General features: G+C 42.3%; 1 protein-coding gene and 1 long non-coding RNA gene across 14 annotated transcripts in view; one reads left to right on the top strand and one right to left on the bottom strand.

Moving 5' to 3' along the window:
* The window catches only part of ITPR1 (inositol 1,4,5-trisphosphate receptor type 1), a 319,171-nt gene that overhangs the window by 19,192 nt on the left and 279,006 nt on the right, over positions 1 to 20,973 (top strand). For all 13 annotated transcript variants that reach the window (XM_077857995.1, XM_077857997.1, XM_077858001.1 and 10 more), the window contains exons 3-4: positions 4,068 to 4,175; positions 8,700 to 8,770. In XM_077857995.1, coding sequence (XP_077714121.1) covers positions 4,084 to 4,175; positions 8,700 to 8,770 — 163 coding nt within the window. In that variant the 5' untranslated portion in view covers positions 4,068 to 4,083. The remainder of the gene's footprint in view (positions 1 to 4,067; positions 4,176 to 8,699; positions 8,771 to 20,973) is intronic.
* On the bottom strand, positions 5,139 to 19,148 carry LOC144289671 (uncharacterized). The gene is made up of 3 exons (XR_013357533.1): positions 18,666 to 19,148; positions 17,914 to 17,996; positions 5,139 to 5,689 (listed from the first exon to the last, which is right to left on the bottom strand). It is a non-coding gene; the product is annotated as an uncharacterized LOC144289671 (long non-coding RNA).

Raw genomic sequence — 20,973 nt, 5'->3', positions numbered from 1 at the left:
GTTTCTGTATTGGGGGGTCGTCAGCTGTTGTGTGGGCAACATGGGAGCACCGGGTCTAGCTGTGGGGAGTTGGCCAGCACAGATGGTCCAGATCAGATAAAGAGACAGGTTCTCCCACCCTGTTCCGAACAGGAAGTCTTCCAAAAGATTGTGCAGAGGCACATTGCTCACTAGCCAACTTTCTACCCCCTCCCCTCCAGGCTCCAGAGGCTTGTTCTTTTGACTTTCCTGGCCTTTGTTTTTCCTTCCAGGATAGCTTATGATTGCCCCAGGACTTTTCCTCCCTCTCTCCCTTATCTTCCTATTCTTCTTCCACTTAGCTAGTGGTAGGTGCTGGGAGATCTCCAAAGCTTCCCAGCCAGACAATGAGGTCTCTAGCGCATTTGTTTTTGAGGGGACTTACTGCTTGAGACCTTTGCGGAAGAACTGCATCCCCCCACCTCCTGTTTTTGGCTGTTTAAAATTGGGACCTCTGTCACATTGTCCAGTTTGGTCTTTAAAATTGGGACCTCTGGCACATTGTCCAGTTGAGGATCATTAACTGTGGAGGATGTCCTGATTTTTATTTTCGGGGAACAATGTAAAATGTGGCTAAAGTTTACTTATTTAGTGGTCTACTTAACAAACAATGTCAGGAGGAATATTAATTTCTTTTTTTCTGATTTATCACAGTGTTAGGTGCCCATGGTAGAAAAATTAGGAAATAGAATTGTGCATAACACAGGGGGCACCTGAGTGGCTCAGTCCATTAAGAGTCTGTCTTACACGCAAGTCATGATCTCAGGGTCCTGGGATGGAGCCTCCTATCGGAGCCCCTCCCCCTGCTCATTCTCTCCCTCTCTCTCTCTCCCTCTCTCTCTCTGTCAAATAAATAAAATCTTAAGAAAAAAAAAAAAAAAGAAAATCGAGTCTTCGTAATCTTATCACCAGAAAGTAAGGATGGTTGACGTTTTAGTCCATGTTCCAGGGGTCATTGATTGTTGATGAGAAGCTCTGCTTAAGAGTCAGGTAGACCCGAGTTATAACCCTCGTCTTGGGCATCTTCACCTTGTGTACTCTAGTTTCCTCAACAGGAGAATGAGAATAATAGTAGTACTTGCCTTCTGTGGTGGTGGTGAGGATCAGTAAGAGAACTTTTGTAAAGGCCTCAGCACCTTGGGGAGCATGATGATGCTTGATGAATGTTAGTCATTGTTATTAGAAATGGTAGCACTGCAGGGCTGTGCTAGAGAAACACTGTGTCTAGACATCTTGTGTCAGTTATCAGCTGCAGGCAATATTGAGTGCATCACTCTGGAACACTGAGCTGTGTCTGCTGCTTTCCATGGAGAGCCTGGAATCTTTTCAGTAAGGTAACCAGGTCATGACGAAAGTTAAGAAAACCAGGGGTCAGTCACACTGCTGTTTCCTGGCCTGGTCTCCGTTGAGGCCAAATGGTCAAAAGGACAGAGTTAGTCACACTAGACCAAGGCTTTCCTGACTGAGCGCATACCTGCACTCCTGTATCTAGCACTCCCCTGTGTCCTTCTGGGAGGCCAGAGTGTGAAGACACAGATTTGATGTGACCCAAATTCAAACAGAACTTGTTTTCCAGGAATCAGTCCCATACTATACTGATGTCCTGACCCTTTATGATAAGACTTTTAAATATAAACACATAAGGGAAATATATATATATATATTTTTAAATTTTTTAAAATTTATTTATGATAGTCACAGAGAGAGAGAGAGAGAGAGAGAGGCAGAGACACAGGCAGAAGAAGCAGGCGCCATGTAGGAAGCCTGATGCGGGACTCGATCCTGAGACTCCAGGATCATGCCCTGGGCTGAAGGCAGGAGCCAAACCACTGAGCCACCCAGGGATCCTGGGAAATATATTTTTTTTAAGAATTTATTTATTTGAGAGAGAGAGAGCACAGCAGGGGAGAGGGGCAAAAAGAGAGGGAGAAAGCAAACTCTCCACTGAGCAGGGAGCCCAATGTGTGACTCAATCCCAGGACTCCGGGATCATTACCCGAGCTGAAGGCAGATGCTTAACTGACTGAGCCACCCAGGTGCCTGGCACATAGGGGAATATTGATGCCCTTAGTGTTTCTCATTTGTGCAGCTTTTTTGGATGTTGTTTAAAACATTGTTTTGCCTTTAGGTATAAAATAGTTAGGAAGAAATGACAAAATGATAGACTCGATTATGGAGAGTGGAACTTGGCTGGCCGATTGCCCATCTGCACATAATTTGCGTGTCTTTCTACACGGTCTACAGATGCTGTTTGTTTGAGAGTGTGTTCTCCTGTGCTGTCTTTCTCTAGGTATAAGTTCAGGTTCAGTGAAATGGTCTTTCTCTTGCCAGGTCTGGGTTGTTTGGAGGGAATCATTTTTTCCTTTGTAGATTCTCGCAAACAGTGAACTGAGGTTCATTTTCAGTTCCTTTTCAGCACCTGGCACTCCTGCTAAGTAGGAGAAATGCTTCCCTAGCTTTCCTGATGATCATTGCTGCACACTTTTAACAGAAAACTTGGCACTCAGCAATTTCAGGAGAGAATACTTTTCTACACCATTACAACTCTTCTGGCTTTGCAGGTGAATGATTTCTAGCCAGGGAACTTGAGCAAAGACATTGGAGAAGATGTATAAGGGGTTCTGAGTTTGGATAACGATCCTGAGAAGACCTGGGTTACCTTGCACATCTATACCAGATGCCTGATAAAGCCATGGGGAATTAGCTGGGGTCCATACCAGCACACTGTCTTCCCACAAATCTGAGCTTGTTGTTTTTTATTTTTATGTATGTGTGCGTGTACGTACGTACATACTTCAGAGGGGGAGGTGTTGAGGGGGAGAAAGAGAATTTTAAGTGGGCTCCAGACTCAACACGGAGCCTGATGCAGGGCTCAGTCTCACGACCCTGAGATCCTGACCTAAGCTGAAATAAGAGTAGGACGTTTAACTGACTGAGCCACCCAAGCACCCCTAAGCTTGTTTTTTAAATGTCAAATTAGTTTTTATGGGATCCCTGGGTGGCGCAGCGGTTTGGTGCCTGCCTTTGGCCTAGGGCCCGATCCTGGAGACCCGGGATCGATTCCCACGTCGGGCTCCTGGTGCATGGAGCCTGCTTCTCTCTGCCTGTGTCTCTGCCTCTCTTTCTCTCTCTGTGACTATCATAAATAAATAAAAATTCAAATTAGTTTTTATAATTGGCTCCCAGTCCTCAATATTTATGGCCCTCATGAAAGTTGTTCCTATGAGTCATGTCAGTATTTTTGTTGATATTTTTGTGTGTGTGTGTGTGTGTGTGTAATGATTTCTGGGCTGTGGAGAGATTTCCTGGAACTTAAGAGCCCTTGCTAGCACTGCTCTTAACTAGCTCTGTGTATTCCTGACCAGGGTTCTTACCTGGCCTGAGCTGTATTATTCTTACCTGCATTGACATGGGTTTGGACCAGGTGCTAAGATCCTTTCTCCTCCTGCAAGTGTTTGGGTGAAGGATAAGAAGGAAAGAAATTGAAATAGTATTTGGATGAGGTGGGTAGAGTTGTTGAATTTTTAAAAGGCCACTAGAGCTTTGTGGTATTTGTTACTAGGTTTCCTTTTATTAATTTTGTTGCTTTGGTATCTTAGCACAGGGGCTGCCAGACCCAAGTTTTATACCAGGTGTTTCCTTCTGACTTCACATTGCCTGAGGCAGATTGAATATGTTAATGTTTCATAAGTCAGACTTTCCAACTCCTTAATCACTGCAAAGTTGTTGGCTGACTTCCCTACAGTCTTTATATTCACTATTCATTATCGAGGGTCCTCAATTTGTAGAATCGGATTTGGGTGTGGTTGTGTTAGAAACCGGCATTATTGTGGTTGGAATATCCTGAAATAAATGATATATGGAAAAAAATGTTGTTGCATATGTCCTTGCTTGGCTCATTTAAGTGCCTGCCTGTCACACACACATTTAAATTTGACTTTTAAGTAGGGCGCTTTGGAAAATTGAGCTAAGCCAACTCTCAGTGACTTTTTTTCCCCTTCTGAGCATTTCTTTTCCTCTAATAATGTTGCATATTTTACTTTGTCTAGGCTTTTCGAGAAAGACATGTCTGACAAGATGTCTAGTTTCCTACATATTGGAGACATTTGTTCTCTGTACGCGGAAGGATCGACAAATGGATTTATTAGCACCTTGGGGTAAGAGCACCTGATTTCTTGTGTAGCAGGATTTCTTTAAGACCTTTTAATGCCCGCTTAAAACCTGATTTTTCTAAGATAATGTTACCATTTGACTTGGCTTTTTCAGGGGCAGTGGGAATCATAATACCAAATCTCATTTTGGCCAACTTTACCTCTGACACAAAAATACTGTTTTCTTATAAGTTCTAGAAGAGCAAAATCTCATTAATTAGGACTCTTGTCATTCAGAATTTATAATAATTTCCTATTCCTTTATAAGAGGGAAAGTGCATAGTATATTGGATAAAATTTTAGGATTATTTTTTACAGACCCCAAAGAAGTGGTATTTAGCTTTCATAAATAACAACTCTTAATTTCAAATGCTGACTTGCTTGTCATTTAAGCAAAGACCAGAACTTCTCTGATGCTTCTCTCTCTTGTTTGAAGCAGAATCTTGCTTATTTTAAATTGCTCCACGCATTTGAAAGTTACATATTGCACAAAGTTCTGTAAATCAGAGTTTTGTTCTTTTGTGCTTCCTTCAATTTTTTACCCAACTTTTAGGAGAATAATACATTTTACCGTGTCTTTATTTGGTTATCTTCTCCCTTCTCCTCCTCCTGTTTCGAGAAGAGGAATGGAAAAGTGAAATAGCCGCAAAGACAGAAAGAAGCAGATTGGAGAATCAAGATGGTTAACTCCAGAAGACACAGGAATGGTCTAGATTGTCTTTGTGTAGAAAGTAGTAGTTAGGGACGCCTGGGTGGCTCAGTGTTTTAGTGTCTGCCTTTGGCTCAGGGCATGATCCTGGAGTCCTGGGATCAAGTCCCACATTGGGCTCCCTGCATGGAACCTGCTTCTCCCTCTGCTTGTGTCTCTGCCTCTCTCTCTCTCTCTTTCATGAATAAATAAATAAAATATTAAAAAAAAAAAAAAGGAATAGTTAGACCCCAGGTTGGAATTGTTGAATTTGGCAGGATCTCAAGTGAAGAGAAGGAAAGCTGACAGCTTCTCTAAGAACCTCATTCTTAGAGAAGCCAGAACGTTTCTTTTAATCATAGTTATTATTTAAAGCATGCTTGTTCTCTGGTATTTGTGCAGAATGAGTACTCTCAGGCTCTCATTTAGGTCACTCCAACTTCAAGGAGCGAGTTATTTCAGATACAGAAGGATAGCTCAACTGGACCTCATTGTATACAAATTAGGTTTTCAAAAGTCATCTGATAAAAAGAAGTCATCCATGACTCTGTGATCACCAAACCCAGTGACTGTTTCTCAGTCTTTATCTTTTTCTCTCTTTTTTTTTTTTAACCTCTCTACACTAAAGACCCACCCTTCATAATTTAATTTATCTTCTGTGGGTTTTGTTAAAGAGGCCTTTTGCCACTTGTGCCTCCCTGATTGTCCCTTTTTTCTTCTTGGCAGATTCCTTCCTTTTTCTTTCCCTCATGTTTGAATCCTCTATCCTCTTCTTATTTTTCAGCAGTAAAGCCATGGTAATAAACAGCAGAGATAACCACTTCTGTGAATCCTGTGGATTAAAAAAAAAATTTTAATTTAAATTCAGTTTGCCAACACATAGTGTAACACCCAGTGCTCATCCTATCAAGTGCCCTCCTTAGTGCCTGTCACTCAGTCATCCCATCCCCACCCACCTCCCCTTCCGCAGTCGATTATTTGTTTCCTGGAGTTAGGAGTCTCATGGTTTGTCTCCCTCTCTAATTTTTTCCCCATTCAGTTTCCCTCCTTTCCCTTGTAATCCCTTTCACTATTTCTTATATTCCACATATAAGTGAAATCATATGATGATTGTCCTTTTCTGATTGACTTATTTCAGCATAATACCCTCTAGGTCCATCCATGTTGAAGCAAATGGTGAGAATTCTGTGGATGTTTATATAGCACTGGCTCAGTACTGTCCACTCATAATACCTTTAATTCCCAAACATATCTTTATTGTGAGTATTATTATTATTGCTCTTTATAGAGGCAAAACCTCTGAGCTTCATAGAGGTGAAGTCACCTGCCCAAGGTTTCATAGCAGCGAACACTCCAGACTCCAGGACCAGTGCTCCTAACATTTGCCCTTGGCAGGGTAGACTTTCTATTCCCTGCCTTTCCTGACCATCTGACTCTGGCAGAATTGGTTCACCACCCTCCTCTCTGTCTGCCCACAGCTCTTATCTGGATGCCTAGTGAAACCTCAACCCCACCTTATATCTCCTCTTTTCTCTGTGGCCCTGATTTCTTTGAAGAGTGCCATTGCCCCTCCAGTCACCCAGGCTTCTAGTTGGCAGCTGAGCCCACTTGTGGCAGCCTTTGAAATCTTAGTGCTGCCTTTCCCTGCATCCTCTTCGTCCAGAGCATTCGTTGTTAGAATTCCTTTGAGGTACAAATTCTTTGCTTTATAAGAGTTTTCCTCAAGTATTGTAAACAAATTAATAATAAGAACCCCCCCTTTCACTTTTTCTTTATTGTGCAGATTATTTATTTTGTATTTTGGGCTCTAATACTTACCTCAGATAGTATTCCCTTTGTTCAAAATGGACTTGGAAAGTAAAGTTTGGGCTCTTTTTACTTTTAATATTTTTAACAGTTTTGGAGCACTAGTTGTGAGTGACAGTGAGTGACATCCAGGTTTTGTGGAATTTGGCATCTGGCTCCCCAGCCACATTCCATTTGTATAGATGGCAATTATTTCCCAAATGGCTTTATTGACTCCTTAAGCTTTAGAACTTGAGTCAGACCTTGGAGAGTCTGTGTGTGTGCACATGTGGAATCAGAGGTATGCTTCTGATTCACCTGAGGAATATGTTAAAAATAAAAGTTTTTGGGTCCCATCCTGGAGCACAGCTTTTATAGGCCTGAGGATGATGGGGACCTGGTATCAATATATTTTAAAAACAGTCTGAGGAAAATCACCTTACTTGAGACTTTTTGAGACCAACTCTTTAATTTTATAGTTAGAGGAACCGAGACCAGGAGGAATGAAGTCATAGACTCATTATCAAGCTGCTAGTAGATGGTAAAGTGCCATCTACAATTCATTTGTCTTCTGGCCTAGGCTGGGGCCCTTTGTCCTATGCTCTCATCCTTGTTTGAGGACTTGTTGAGTAATTAACCCAGACCTATATTGGATTCCAAGGCACTCTCCCACTTCACATATTATGTTAGATCTATCTGGTAGCATTACTATATTTACATTCACAGGGGCTCTAGGGGGGAGTTTTATATGTGCACATTCTGCTCTTGATTTTTGCATAAAAACTCAAGCCATTGACTACAGTTGTTTCTCTTCTTGATGGTGAGAGGTCTTATGTCTTAGATCCAAAGGAAGCAAGCTGCTGGTGGGCTACTCTGGGCACTTTGATTCACCCATAAAATAGATAACTGAGCACCTAGCCTGGACAGGAAAATGTATTAACCCTGGGCATCTTGCCAGCAATCTGCTCCTAGGAAGCTCTTAGCCTACTGTACCATTTGTGCTTCAGGCCAGTGAGATGGGCAAGAGAGGAGGAGAGGCAAGGAATGCCTGGTCCAGCAAAGACTCGGTAAGGAGGGCCTTCATGGAGAAGATGGGGGCTTTGAGCCAGTCTTGAAAGGCCAGACTTGGAATGGAATTTTGGAGGAAGGGGCAGTAAGAGTAAAGGCAAATTAATAGTGCCTTGTCTTTGGGGTAAGGAGCAGCCCAGACTAATGGAAGAAACCCTGGAAAACCATAGTATATGAGCTGGCAGCAAGTTCTGTGGTCACTTGTCAAATGACCAATACCAGTTTTAGGAACTTGGATAAGTCATTTAAACTTCTCCGCCTCAATTTCCTCATGTGTTCAAAAACAGTCTTATAAATCTGTTCTTCTAAAAGAGTTGCACAAGTTATGGGTTGGTCAGTCTGGACTGATAAATACTGGGTCTGTATAAAAGTTTGGGCTGGTTATTTATTTCTAACTTTTTGCACTTTCCCCACCTCTATTTTGGTTTCCAGTAGTTCCATATGACTCTCTCTGCCAGCAGTTTCTCAGATGGCCTCAGGCACAGTTAGTTCCCAGCTGTATTTTGTTCTTTTTTCTTTTACAGCCCTTAGGTTATATTCTCTTTATTAGTTTGCTTTTGTGGCTCTTGCACTAGCCTTGAGCTCCCTCAGGGCAGGGCCTGGTTCATATTCATCCTCCATCCCAGGGTCCAGCACTGTGCCTGACACCAAGTAGGCCCCTCAGCTACCGTGAGTTGAATGCACTCACCCCTTGCTATGCCTCCCGATTTCAGCATTTCGGCATGTTGTACTCAAATCCATCATGGATGTGGTTAAGGGAAAAGAGCCACAGAAAACAGTAGGTTAATGTGTGCATTGCAGAAGCAGAACCTGGGCTTTTGGATTCAGTTGAGCTCCCTGCATGGGAAACCTTTAATGTAAACAGCCACCTGGCAGGAGAACATGGCTATCTAAGTTTTGCATGGAACAACCCTGGATATTCATTTTTTGCATAGTGCTTAGGTTTTATTAGACTTGGCTTGATACACCATTTATCTTTGTCTTCACAGCCTAGTTGATGATCGTTGTGTTGTACAGCCAGAAGCCGGGGACCTTAATAATCCACCCAAGAAATTCAGAGGTAAGTTGATGATCCTTCCTGGAGTGAGTACTTCTCATTTGAAAGTTCATCAACATCAACGTGTTGCTGTGTGTCTGTGTATGTGCATGTGTGTGTGTTTAATAAGCAATTGTAGGTTTACTTATATTTTTTAAAGTATGATTTCAATTCCAAGCTTTATGACCTTTTGAAAATGTATGAGTTCAGTATCAAGGTTGGAATGGAATGGCTTTTATTAGGGTCATTTGTATATTGCATATATGTCGATCAGTGCAAATTCAGCTTAAAGCCTTACATTTGTGCAACTGTGTCCCTAAACAAATAGGATTTTTGGGTCTCATCACGAGGAACATGTGTTATTGCAGCAGATCTCACTGTGCCTTTGGGGGCTCTGATATTCTTAGATGCTTCAACCTGGAAGGAGAAGTTGTCAGTTATTGTACATAGTTTTTGAATTAAAAGACTTAGGCAGGTTAGCCTTCCTACCAGTAGCTTCCCATTATTATTGGCTTTCCTTTTAGGCCTCTTATATTTGATATTTCCTCTAAAGGTAGCTTAGCTTATTCAAGAAGATGTTTAAAATTTAGTTGTGATATTAAGATGATAAAAATTATGTTTTTCTGTTTTGTTTTTGTGGTTTGTAGTTCTCAACTCCAGCTGCTAGTAGAATTATCTGAGAGAGATTTAAAATTAAACAGATACTCAGAGCCCCACTTCAGACCAATTAAATGAATCTCTTGAGGTTGGGGCCTAGGCATTGGCATTTTTTTTAAGCTTCCCAAGTGATGTTTTTATATTGAGTTGGGGTTGAGAACCCATTGGATTAGTATTTGACTCATGGCCTCAGTCCCAAAGGACTCAAACCTTGCCATTTTTAGGTTGCATCATTTGAGTGATAAATTCTTTTTTTTTTTTTTTTTTTTGAGTGATAAATTCTTATTGTTGGTTGTTGTAGAAACTGACTTTTTTGGATAAATGCTAAGGGAATTATAATAAAATAGAAGGCAGACATTCAGATGGAGAGAAGCCATTTAGAAGATGATTGGTGTTGAGCTGCATCCAGTTGGCATGAGACTATCAAGAGAATATTTTCACCTGGGAGGTGGTGAGGGGGACTGTTGAAAAAGAAAATTTTGCCATAAGCCCCATGTGACAGGATCCTGAGCAGCTGTGGCCACTGCAGCCTTTTCTTTTCAATCCTTCCTCCACGGCTTTTTCCAAAACCGAATCCTGTATGCAGTAGAAATGAAAGGTTTGATCTAATAATCATAATCTAGGCAGTTACTTACAGAATTCTCTACACTGAATAATAAACTATGCCTCAGTTTATCTTTGATCAGTAGACTCCGTGCCAGGTACTTTTAGCTCATGGATTGGTCTGTCTACCCTGGGAGGTTAAGGTTGAGCTTAAGTGTCTTGTCTGAGGTCACACAGCTGGTGATGGATAAAGTAGGAAGTGTAGTTCTCAATTTCAGTTACATAGACAGATCACTTGGGGCACTTTGAAAAATACTCATGTCTGAGTTCCACCTTCAAGGATTGTCATTTAATTTGGCATTGGTGAGTTCTTTTTTTTTTGAAAGTTCCCCAGGTGATTCTCCTGTATAGCCGAGGTTAAGCATTACCGCTAATAGAGCCTGGGCTATAATCTACTGGCTTTATTCCTTAGGGGTGAGCTGGTTGACGTATGGCTTTTGCAGCTGGAGCCAAGTGGAAGGAGTTCACTGCTTGGGTCCAACGTGAGCTCTTGTCCTATCCTGCGAACAGGCCCTGGTATCTGTGAAAGTAACCTGGGAAAGATGTTCATGCTTTGTACAAAGTGAACTAGTGGCTATTTGAATATGGGTTTAGAATGTTAAATAGGACCATAGCCAGGGGAAGTCAGAAGACGGATATGTTTTCCTGGCACTAGGGTAAAGTGCCTGATGCTTAGATATATATCTGGTGGCCAATTGAAGGGACTGTTTTGAGATAAAAGTTGACAGTCTGATAGAGACCATTTGGAAAGAACCAAACTTTGTTTATGGCCCTGCCTGGTTCTACAGGTGGTCACATGACACTGACTTGATATGTTGACTGCTTTTCCTCACAAATTAAAAATAAAGGTTTCTAGGTTGTGAGATGCTTTGCACTTGTGGGAAAATCTGGTCCAAAACAAGCTCTGCGGCAGGCTTTGCGAATGTAGGTCAGGACTGCCTAAATTCCTTGAGTTGCACCAGAGGGCCCTCTGCATGCAGGTGAGGGGCCTAGGCAGAGGGCTGTGGAGATCTCCACCTTGGAATCTGGGCAGCAAGATTTAAACACTTTCCAAAGCAGTCCTTCAATTCTAGTAGAATTCTTTGGGGGAAGAAAAAAAGCATTATTTGAAAAAAAAAATTTTTTTTTCCCTTTAAAATGAAGAAACAGATTTCTTTTTTTGGAATGGATTATTGCCTTTCCAAATACAAGTGTATTTTGAAGTTGAAGTAATTTTGATGTTTAGAAATTGTGCATAGGGCAGTTGGACAATTTGAAGGCATTTCTAGTCCATTTCCATGCCGTGCCATTACACCCTGGAGTTTAACAAACACATATGGAAAAGTGAGATGCTGGCAAGGAGCCAGCTAGGATGATGGAGTCTTTATCTGAGCAATCAGCAGAGCTACATTTAGTCATTTGGATTTGTTGTTGCTTCCATTGTTTCCTTGCCAACTTATTTCCTATATTGAGAACCATTATAACCTGTTCTTAAGTAAATGGAAACCAAAGGCCTATTTATGTAACGCTCCCTGTGGCTTCTGACTTGGGAGTTTTAATTTTATGAGCTCCTTTTGAAACCTGCCACCCTAGTGGTTAATAGCATAGACCCTAAGATCAGGCTTTATGAGTTCAAATCCAAGTTCTTAGCTGTGTGACCCTGGACAAATTGCTTAACCTCTGTGAAGCTTGATTTTCTCATCTGTAAAATGGGAGATGATATTAGTTGCTACCTCATAAGGTTACTGGGAAGATAAATATATGTTTCAAATTCAGTACTGAGGGAACCTGGGCCCAGTAAACCTTACCTAGTCCTATCCTTTTATTCCCAGTACTTAGGACAGAGGCTTGTGCTCCTAAATGGTGGCAGAAGGGAATCCAATATGTGAGTCCTTTAATGATGTGAGAATGTTGTTTCCCTTTTTCTGTCTAAATGCTTTTGTAGTTAGGGTGTACACAGGGACCCCGTGGCCTAGATTTGAGTCCCTCCGTTCCCATATATAAGCTAAGTGGCCTTGGTAGATTAATTTTTCTGAGCTTGTTTCCTCACCTCTAAAATGAGGCAGAAGGTAATAGGATTGAAGTTAATAGGGCTAAAGAACCAAATAGAGTACTTGTTGGTACATAAGATCTGGTCAGTGACTGGTAGCTGTTATTTTTCCCAGTAAATGCAAAAGAGTTAAAATCTTGAAGATATTTGCCTCTTTCTGATGGGTAAAAGTATGTTACCAAGTAATTTTTTTTTTTTTTTTTATGATTCCCTTGAATGTATCTTCTGCCCCGAACTTCATCTGTAGGGAGAAAAGATTGGGTGCATATCTGGTTCACAGAAGCCAAGTCTCCTTCGTTGTCCAAGTAAATTTTGGACAGTGGCCCCTGTCCTCTAGGTGATGAGAAGAGCAGCAATGTAGAATAATTCAGTTACTTTAGTCCTTTAGCTAATGTGGTACACCATTTGAAAGCAACAGTGTCTGTGGCAGGTAAGACTCAATCTCTCTTCTCCCTGATTTGTTTTGGCTTTTGCCCATAATCTTGAAAGAAGAAGGAAGACAGACATCAGTTTGAAACCGGCAATAGAAACTTTGTGGTTAGAGAATTCCTTTTTCCAGATGATGTTTTCCTCTTCTACCCCGACCCGTCTCTTCCCCCTACTAAATATAATGGCACCTCCTCTAAAGAAAAGAAGGAAATTAACTACCAGTCTTATTTTGATCCCAGAACCTTTACTGTTTTAAATGTGATCTCCAGGGGTGTTGGAGGAGGAACAAGGCCTGGAGCTTTTGGGGAAATAACATAGGCATTAGTGTTGAACATGCTATTTGTTGTGTAATCTGCTTTTCCAGATTGGGGCAATGGTCAAGTTCTTACCCCCAAAACCTGATCTTCTCCATTCAGTTCAAGAGGCCAATCATGGCCCTCAGTTTTTGTTGTTTTGTTTTTTTATCTTGACATACCAATGTCACCGAACAGAAGTTTTTAACCTTTCAGGAACCCCTTACCTTCAGAAGAAAAGTTGTCTGCAAGGAAATTTGGCTTACTGTAGGAAGAAGTTTGGGCAGGGAAAGATGAGCAAGGCAGCATTCTGATAGCATTCCATGGTTTATATGAATTGGGGGAAGAGGTAGCGATCAGGCTGAGTGTGTGGATGTTCTAGGGAAGTGTCCTCCTTGTCCCGGGTTTCTTTTTTTCTCCTACTCAAGTTGCTTTTAAGCAAAATAACCCATTCAGCTAATATGTCACGAAAATGGGTGTTCAGCTCAGGGAACATTGAAGCCCTATTGTGTCCCAGCTGTTGGCCTTGCTGATGAGGGGACGAGTTACACAGTCCCCCTTACTTTCAGAAGTCTTAGGTTTTTATGGAGAAACAGACCCATGTTATAAATACTAGTAGCTAACATGAATAGAGCATTTACGTTTTGCTGAGCACTTCTCATGGATTATCTTTTAATCCATGTAACCTACCCATGAGGTGTAGCTGTTGATGTTGCCATTATGCAGATGAGGAGGTGGAACCTCTAAGAAATGGAATAACTGGGGCAGCTGGGGTGGCTCAGCAGTTCAGCATTTGTCTTCAGCTCAGGACGTGATCCTGGGGTCCTGGGATCGAGTTCCGCATTGGGCTCCCTGTGGGGAGCCTTCTTCTTCCTCTGCCTGTGTCTTTGCCTCTCTCTCCGTGTCTCTCATGAATAAATAAATAAAATCTTAAAAAAAAAAAAAGAAATGGAGTAACTTACCCATAGTCAATTAAATGCCACTTCTTAGAATGATTATCATTCATCCTATGAATGTTATCAGACACCTCCTGTGTGCCAGCTGTTTATAGGCCGGGGAGGAAAGATACAGTCTCAGGGAAGTCAATGCCAATGCACAGTTAAAATCTTTAAGGAACTTGTTCAGAGTAAATTGTTGTTCATACCACAGCTGTTTATATGCAAGTAGATGCAAAGCATATGAAATATCTTTCTACAAAATGCAAAAATTGCCCCTCCAGTCTAGTTTGCTGGGGCAAAGTAGATGATGCTACTTCTCATGTGCATTCTCTTGTTTAGCTCTGAAGCACCTCCTCAGCCCGGGGTGCCTGATGCCATTTTGGCTGATAAGGGTTGAGCATCTGGGCCAGTGTCTCATGACACCAGAATGTTAAGAGTGAGGCCAGAACCCTCTTCTGAAGGCCTGGGCACATTGCTTTTACTCTTCTGTGCCCTATGGGCCCTTTCCCACACAAAGCACAAGTGTTCCTTCAGTTTATGGCTCCATCATCTCCAGTCTCTAAATGAAAATGGGCCAAGTAACTACTTTTCTGACTGCTAAAGCTCTTACGTTGAATTTAGGACTGTTTAAATGGGGGAAGAAAGCCACATGGGAAGGTGGAAGTCCTGAGTCCTTTAGACTCCCTGTGTTTCTAACTACCACCAGGACAATCTGTGGGATATGCAGCATGTTACCTACAACGTGATTTAAGTACTGTTTGTGGTGAGAATGAAGGTCTGAGCTGGTAAAACCCGCTCTCTGGGTATCTCAAGTTGACTGTCAAGTCCTGATCGCTCAGCAGGTGTCCTACTTAAAACAGTGACAGCCTGGAATCACAGTCTCAGGATGGCACTGGGAAGAAGAGCATGTTGCTGGGCTATGACAAGCCACTCTTGGACTTAAAGCCTAGCCATGAATTTGAGGATCAGGCTTGTGGCCCTGTCATCTTTTACTGTGATCTTCCTCAGTCCCAGAGTGCTTGCACGGTGTCAGCCTGCCTATCAGGGGGCTTGTGGACTTAGTTGGGATGTCTTGGTTGAGAGAAAGAGGTTTCACATCTCATGTAAGCACTTGCATCTCTCCACTACCCCCCCTCCCCGCCTCCCCAGCAGCTTTGAAAGGGGCCTCAAATAGGAATGGCATTTCTCATGGTTGGGTGATAAGTATTTGAGTATCTACAGTCTACTTATGTAGACTTGTGTTTAGGTTGAGGTAGGCAGTGGTTCTTAGCCCTTGCGGGAAAACTGTTAAGACTGCAGTAAAGAACACTGTCTGACCTGGGAGCCAATGTCTAGCCCAGTGTCTGCTGCCAGCTGCTGTGATACCTTGGCGTAGTCATTTCGTCTCTCCATACCTCATTTTCCCTATCTGCTAAGTAGAATATAGGCAAAGTGACTTCCAAGATCTCTTCCAACTTGGAACTTTGTGACAAGTGCCAGGAACAGGGCAGTTAACATTTCACAAGAGAGCATTGATGTTTAGGAGTCTTGTGCTGTCCAGAAGTAGATTTTTATTTCTTTGGGATTGCAGATCTTCTCTGTCAAGATAAGACAAATGGATGGAAACAGCCAGGCCTTACCCTCAGGCCAGATGGGGACACAGCCAGGTTTTGGGTTGCAAAGGTCTCTGGACTAGGGTGACCATAACAAACTCACTGGGTTAGCTTTCTTTCAAACCACCCTCCTTTGCTGCACATTCTTAACTGTTGCTAGGCAACATTCATTCTTTTTTTTTTTTTTTTTCCTTTGGCAAAGTATTGGAGGAATGAACCCATATCTTAGTTTTAAATACCCACATGCAAAGGGGAGGGCCTAACTTAAAATTTGTTTGTTCTTTTAATTCTAATCCATGACAGGCCTTTCACACTGGGGGTAAAGGACATAGTTTCTGCTTGTCTTGTTAAATAAGGCAGAAAAATCCGTCTTTTTTGAGGTGCTTGTCAAGTACATGCTTTGAGGCATATTGAAGGTTTTGTGTGTGCATGCGTGTGCGTGCAGCTGCTTTGTAGAAAGTCTGTTTTAACTTTGTGTTCACAAAGTGAATTCAAATTTAATAAAAAGATTAGTAGGTTTTTTATAATCTTCATTTCAGATTTACCAGCTTATCTCAATCTTGCACCAACAGACTCCGTTTAAAGAGAACAACACTGTAATTTAAATCCATTCCCCAGGCAACATAGAATGCTCACAGTGTGTCACACATTCACTGGGATGATGCCTGCTGCTTGATTGTGCTGGAGTCCCACACACTGCCGCATGTGTCCCTCACTGGATTTCTGCCTACTTAGAGCCTTGAGATGTGTCTCTGGAGGAAGGCTCTGGGCATCCTGCACATCCTGCACAGAGACCTTATGCTTACATTGATGGCCTTGGTAGCCTCCTTTATGAATAGGAGTCATCCATGAAATTAGGCTCCAGACCCCTGTTTTATATTCACTTACCCGTAATAATTCATTTGCTAATGGAGAACAGATTTCAGCTTCAATGCATAAAATGCTTCTAGTGCAATTGGTACTTTTACCTTGTCATCTAATTGAATCTCAGTATTGGTGTTGTAGCTTTCTCCATTGGGACAGCAAGCAAGTGTAATGGGGTCATATTATAAGGTTTTCCTGAAAGCAGAGCATAGTGTTTGATTAAAGACTTTTTCTTTAGGCAAAGGCTTTTATAATCCTGTCTTCAGCACATTGATGAAGATAGTGGTGAATCACTTGAGTTTAAGATAACTTTTTTCTTTTTCTTTCTTTTTTTTTTTTTTGAAAGATAGGGAAATTAGATTTAATCTCCTAGGGTCCAAGAATAATTCTCAGTCAAAATTGGAATGAGGACACAGCTTGGTTTCTACATACACTATCTTTTAGGCTAGGCTGTGTTTGGGCCATAAGTTTATTTTTATTTATTTATTTATTTTTAAATTTTTTAATTTATTTATTATAGTCACACAGAGAGAGAGAGAGAGGCAGAGACATAGGCAGAGGGAGAAGCAGGCTCCATGCACCGGGAGCCCAACGTGGGATTCGATCCAGGGTCTCCAGGATCGTGCCCTGGGCCAAAGGCAGGCGCCAAACCGCTGCGCCACCCAGGGATCCCTTGGGCCATAAGTTTAAAGTTTATTTTTTTGTCCCATTACCTTGTGTATTTAATGGAGTTCTGTTTTCTCTAAATAATAGCGGATATCTTGTGTGGTACATATGTATATTAATTTAACCTATTTAATTTGTATAGTTACCTTTATATACATTAATCTGTTTAATCCTTGTAATAACCCCATGAAGCAGCCATAGTTAACCTCCTTCTATTGATGAGGGAGCTGAAGCAAAAATTGTTGAATGTTTGGTCTAGGATTACTAGGTGGAAATGGCAGAGCCATTAATGATAGGCTTTAAACCCGTACAGTCTGGTATCAGAAGGCCTCCTAATACCTACTGTAAACTGGTTTTAGAAGGGACTGGTCTTCAAGTATTCTTTCACTAAATTGCTGATTTCTTACTCAATTTCCTCCTCTACGCCCAAAGTAAGCCCTTCTGAGATGCACTGACATGGGGGTGAATATATACTGTAGGCATGAACTTGTAATGGTCCTGCTTACCAACCTGGACTGTACTGTTTATATAGCTCTTTTCTTTTGCTTCCCCCCCCCTTTTTGGTAAAGATTTTATTTATTTATTTGACAGGGGGAGGGGGCAAAGAGAGAGCACAAACAGGGAGAGTGACAAGCAGAGGGAGAGAAGCAGATTCTTCACTGAGCAGGGAGCCTGACAGACGCAGGGCTTGACCCCAGGACCCTGGGATCATGACCTGAGCTGAAGGCAGACACTTAATCAGCTGAGCCACCCAGGCACTGAAAAATATAGCTGTTTTCTATTTTTGTCTCTATAGCTAGATTTTGGAGCACCTGGAGGGACCAGATCTTACCCTGCACTCCTGGCCCAGTGCTTGGTATAATATTCGTCCTTACTTAGAAGCTGGTTGGGAAGGAATTCATGTTTTTTTCTGAAAAGTTTTTCACTTTGCCTATTTCTCCCAGTGTTTCTGTCGGTGACCTTTTATGTCAGCAACTGATTTTTTGACACGGATGCCTTATGCTGTTTTATCATCTCTTTCCACATTACCTGAGTCTGAAATTTGGAAGAGATTTTGTATAGTTGACTTGTCTTCTCCCTGGCACATTGGACTTACCTACAGGTGTCTTCTCTTTGACCTCCATTGTTGGATCTCTTTTCTCTCCTTGATGCCTATAGTTTTGAGATTCTTTGTCTTCACTAAATTCATGATCATGAAAAAAAAAAAATGCTTAGAGACCTTCCCCTATTGTGCCTGGCCTCCTCTTAGGCTCATGGCATGCCTTTGTTCTTGACTGTCAGAGCACCCCTATGGTGTTGGGTGGTGGTTTTATCCCTACTTTACACCTGGGCATACTGAATCCAGAAAGTCAGTAACTAAGCTAGACTCAGGATAAGAACCCAAATGTGGAGGGATGGAGAGTCTCCAGTGTACTACTCAAGCAGACTAATAGAGCTCTGCTGCTCAGGAAACATTTGGGGCCTCTTACTAAGACCTGGGTTCCACATTTAGGGGGCATATTGCTCAGGGGGAATAAAGCTCAAGGAGAGGGGTAACAAGGAGGATGGATTGCAAAAACAGTTGCATTCACGTTGCAGGAAGAGTAATGGAGAAAACTTAAGATGTTTCAAGCCAGGTGGAGCTTTTCTCACTTAAGTTCCTACAGCAGCCTCCTTGTTGGTTTCTTCATTTCCCTCTCTGCCTCCTTTTTGTGCTCAAGTGTGGGGCCCCCCTCTGGTCTCCCATTCACTGCAGCCGCTGGAATTGGTGCAGCTCTGATGATGTCACTGGCTGGTGGAGCCCTGGTTGTGCTTAGGATACTCATACTTCCAGGGTTCACGGGACCCTGCATGAGTCACTCTGCTTACCTCTCAGCCTCATCTGCAGTCCCACGCCATGTCCTGTGCTCCTGCCAGACTGATTTATTTCTTCCTGGCAGCCAGTGTGCTTGCTCTATACTCTGGGCCTTTGCATGCCCTTTTTCTTTTTGCTTAAGTGATCTCCCCATCTCTGTCATTCCTCCTGGGACTCCCTGTCTCCCTAATGCCCACCCATCCTTCAAACCTCAGACATCCCCCTCTGGACTATCTTCGCTGACCCCCTGTGTGCAGATAAGCTGCTCCTCCTTCCCAAAGACTCTGAAGCCAGGCTGCTTGGGTTTGACTCTTGGCTCTGCATTTTACTGGTCATGTCACTGTGGACACATTACTTAGCGTCTCAGTACCTCTATTTCTTCGTCTTGAAAATGAGGATAGGATTGTGTCTGCCTCACAGTGTTTTTGAGAGGATCAAAGGGGCTAATCCGTGTTAAATACTTAAAGGAGCACCTGGCCCCTATTACATGCCATAAAACTGTTTGCTGTTATGGCTGGTTTATGACTTTACTCCTACCCAACTCCAGTTAATTGTGAGGTCAGAAACAAGGCCTGTCTCCCCTGAGGCTTTGTAGAGGTCCTGGATTATAGGAGGGTCTTAGATCTCTCCTTAGAATGAAGGAGAAGAGCCTCTGAGGCATTGCTTCTGAATCTTGAATGTGCATAGAATCCACCTAGAGATCTTGTTAAAAACCCAGATTCCCATTCTGTAGGTCTGGGGTGAGGCCTGAGATTCTGACAAGCTGCCATAGTCTCGTAAGGCTCTAAGGACCAGCTGCCAGTCTTCTCTTACTGTAGGGCTCTCATATAGAAGATGGATATCCTGAGCCTAGAACGATAAGAATTAGCGCTAGCAGATAAAAGTGACCAGAGGCAGAGTTTCAGATTTAAGGAACTTGCTTCTGACTATAAGTCCCAAGCTATTGCTCAGGAAGAAGCCTGCTTCAAATAATTGAGTTTCCTCTCATTCAAAGGGGACTGACCATTTGTCAGAGATTTTGAAAAGGGAATTTCAGCTTGGGGACAGAGATTAGGTAGATGATCCCATTTGACTGTTAAGTGTCTGTTTTCCCACCAAAGGACCCAGCTGTTTGTTCTGTTTTTGCTTCCTGTGGAAGCCTTGTGGTTGGGGGCATTGGGTCAGCAAACAGCTGGGGAGAGAACAGATATACACTCCAAATGAGAGACTCCCAGGGATCCAAATGTGTTCAGTCTAATCAATAGAGAACATTGCAAAGTAATGGAAAGATGGAATTATTGACTGCTTATAAAGGTGAACAAATACAAAAAACCAAAAACCTGAGTCAAGCTCCTACTGAATCTAGTTTTAATGAGTAGTAAGTTAGATATAGTGGGGAGGCCGTGGAGCATACTGGTTAGGAGGGTTGGCTCTGGAATCAGATGTAGAGTCAGGTCCCTACCTTACTTAATTAGCTGTGTGACCATGGGCAGATTCCTTCAGCTCTTTAACCTTATTTCTTCAGTTGGTAACTGTGGTTAATAATACTATGGAACCAATTGGATTATTCTAGGATAAGGTGGTGCATACATATAGCATAGTTAGCAACATGCTGAGCACAACCTGAGCACTCAGTAAGTAATTGAGTAGCTGTCATGAGTAAATCTGCAGTTAGCAGTTGTCAGGACATCTCTCAGGAAGATCAAACATAGCTCTTGCCATCTTGTGTAACACTGATGTCTGTTTTAATATTTCAGTATGTGAATTATACAAAGGTATCCATAGCCACACTTAATAACCTTTCTGAATGTCTTAGATTTTATTGAGTGTGCCTCATAATCAAGAGGGAGCTCTAGAGTTTATGGCCTTTAGAAGAGAAGCCATCAGACCTTTTTTTCTAATTGCACAAGCTTCCATCAGAGCCTCTGTTACTGATGGGGCATTTGCTCCAGATGGTAATCCTGCCTTATGTATAAAATTACAAGCCTAGCTGAGAGAGGAAGTTGTGTTTATCTTAACCCAAGCAGCAGGCATTCCAGCCACTCTTGACAGACAGGAGGAAGATATTGCCAATCTGCTGTTTTCCTGAAAGTCCCCCACCCCCACCCCTGTGTATTTGTTTTAAGTTTGGAGGGGTTCTTGCCAGTTGGTCTGCAGAGTGACATTCTCCCTGGCTTTGAGAACGGTTGAATCCAAGGAGAAGAGATGTCCATTGGCTACTTCCTCAGTCATATCAGCCAAGGCAGAGGCACCTCTCTCCAAGGCAGAAGGCCAGCATGGCTCCTCTTGAAGGCAAAATTGTGTTTGTGTCCATGGGCACTGGTTTGGGGAGATAAGTGGACA

The sequence above is a fragment of the Canis aureus genome, chromosome 19, assembly GCF_053574225.1.
Source record: "Canis aureus isolate CA01 chromosome 19, VMU_Caureus_v.1.0, whole genome shotgun sequence".
NCBI lineage: Eukaryota > Metazoa > Chordata > Mammalia > Carnivora > Canidae > Canis > Canis aureus.
This window is presented reverse-complemented; position numbering and strand designations above follow the sequence as displayed.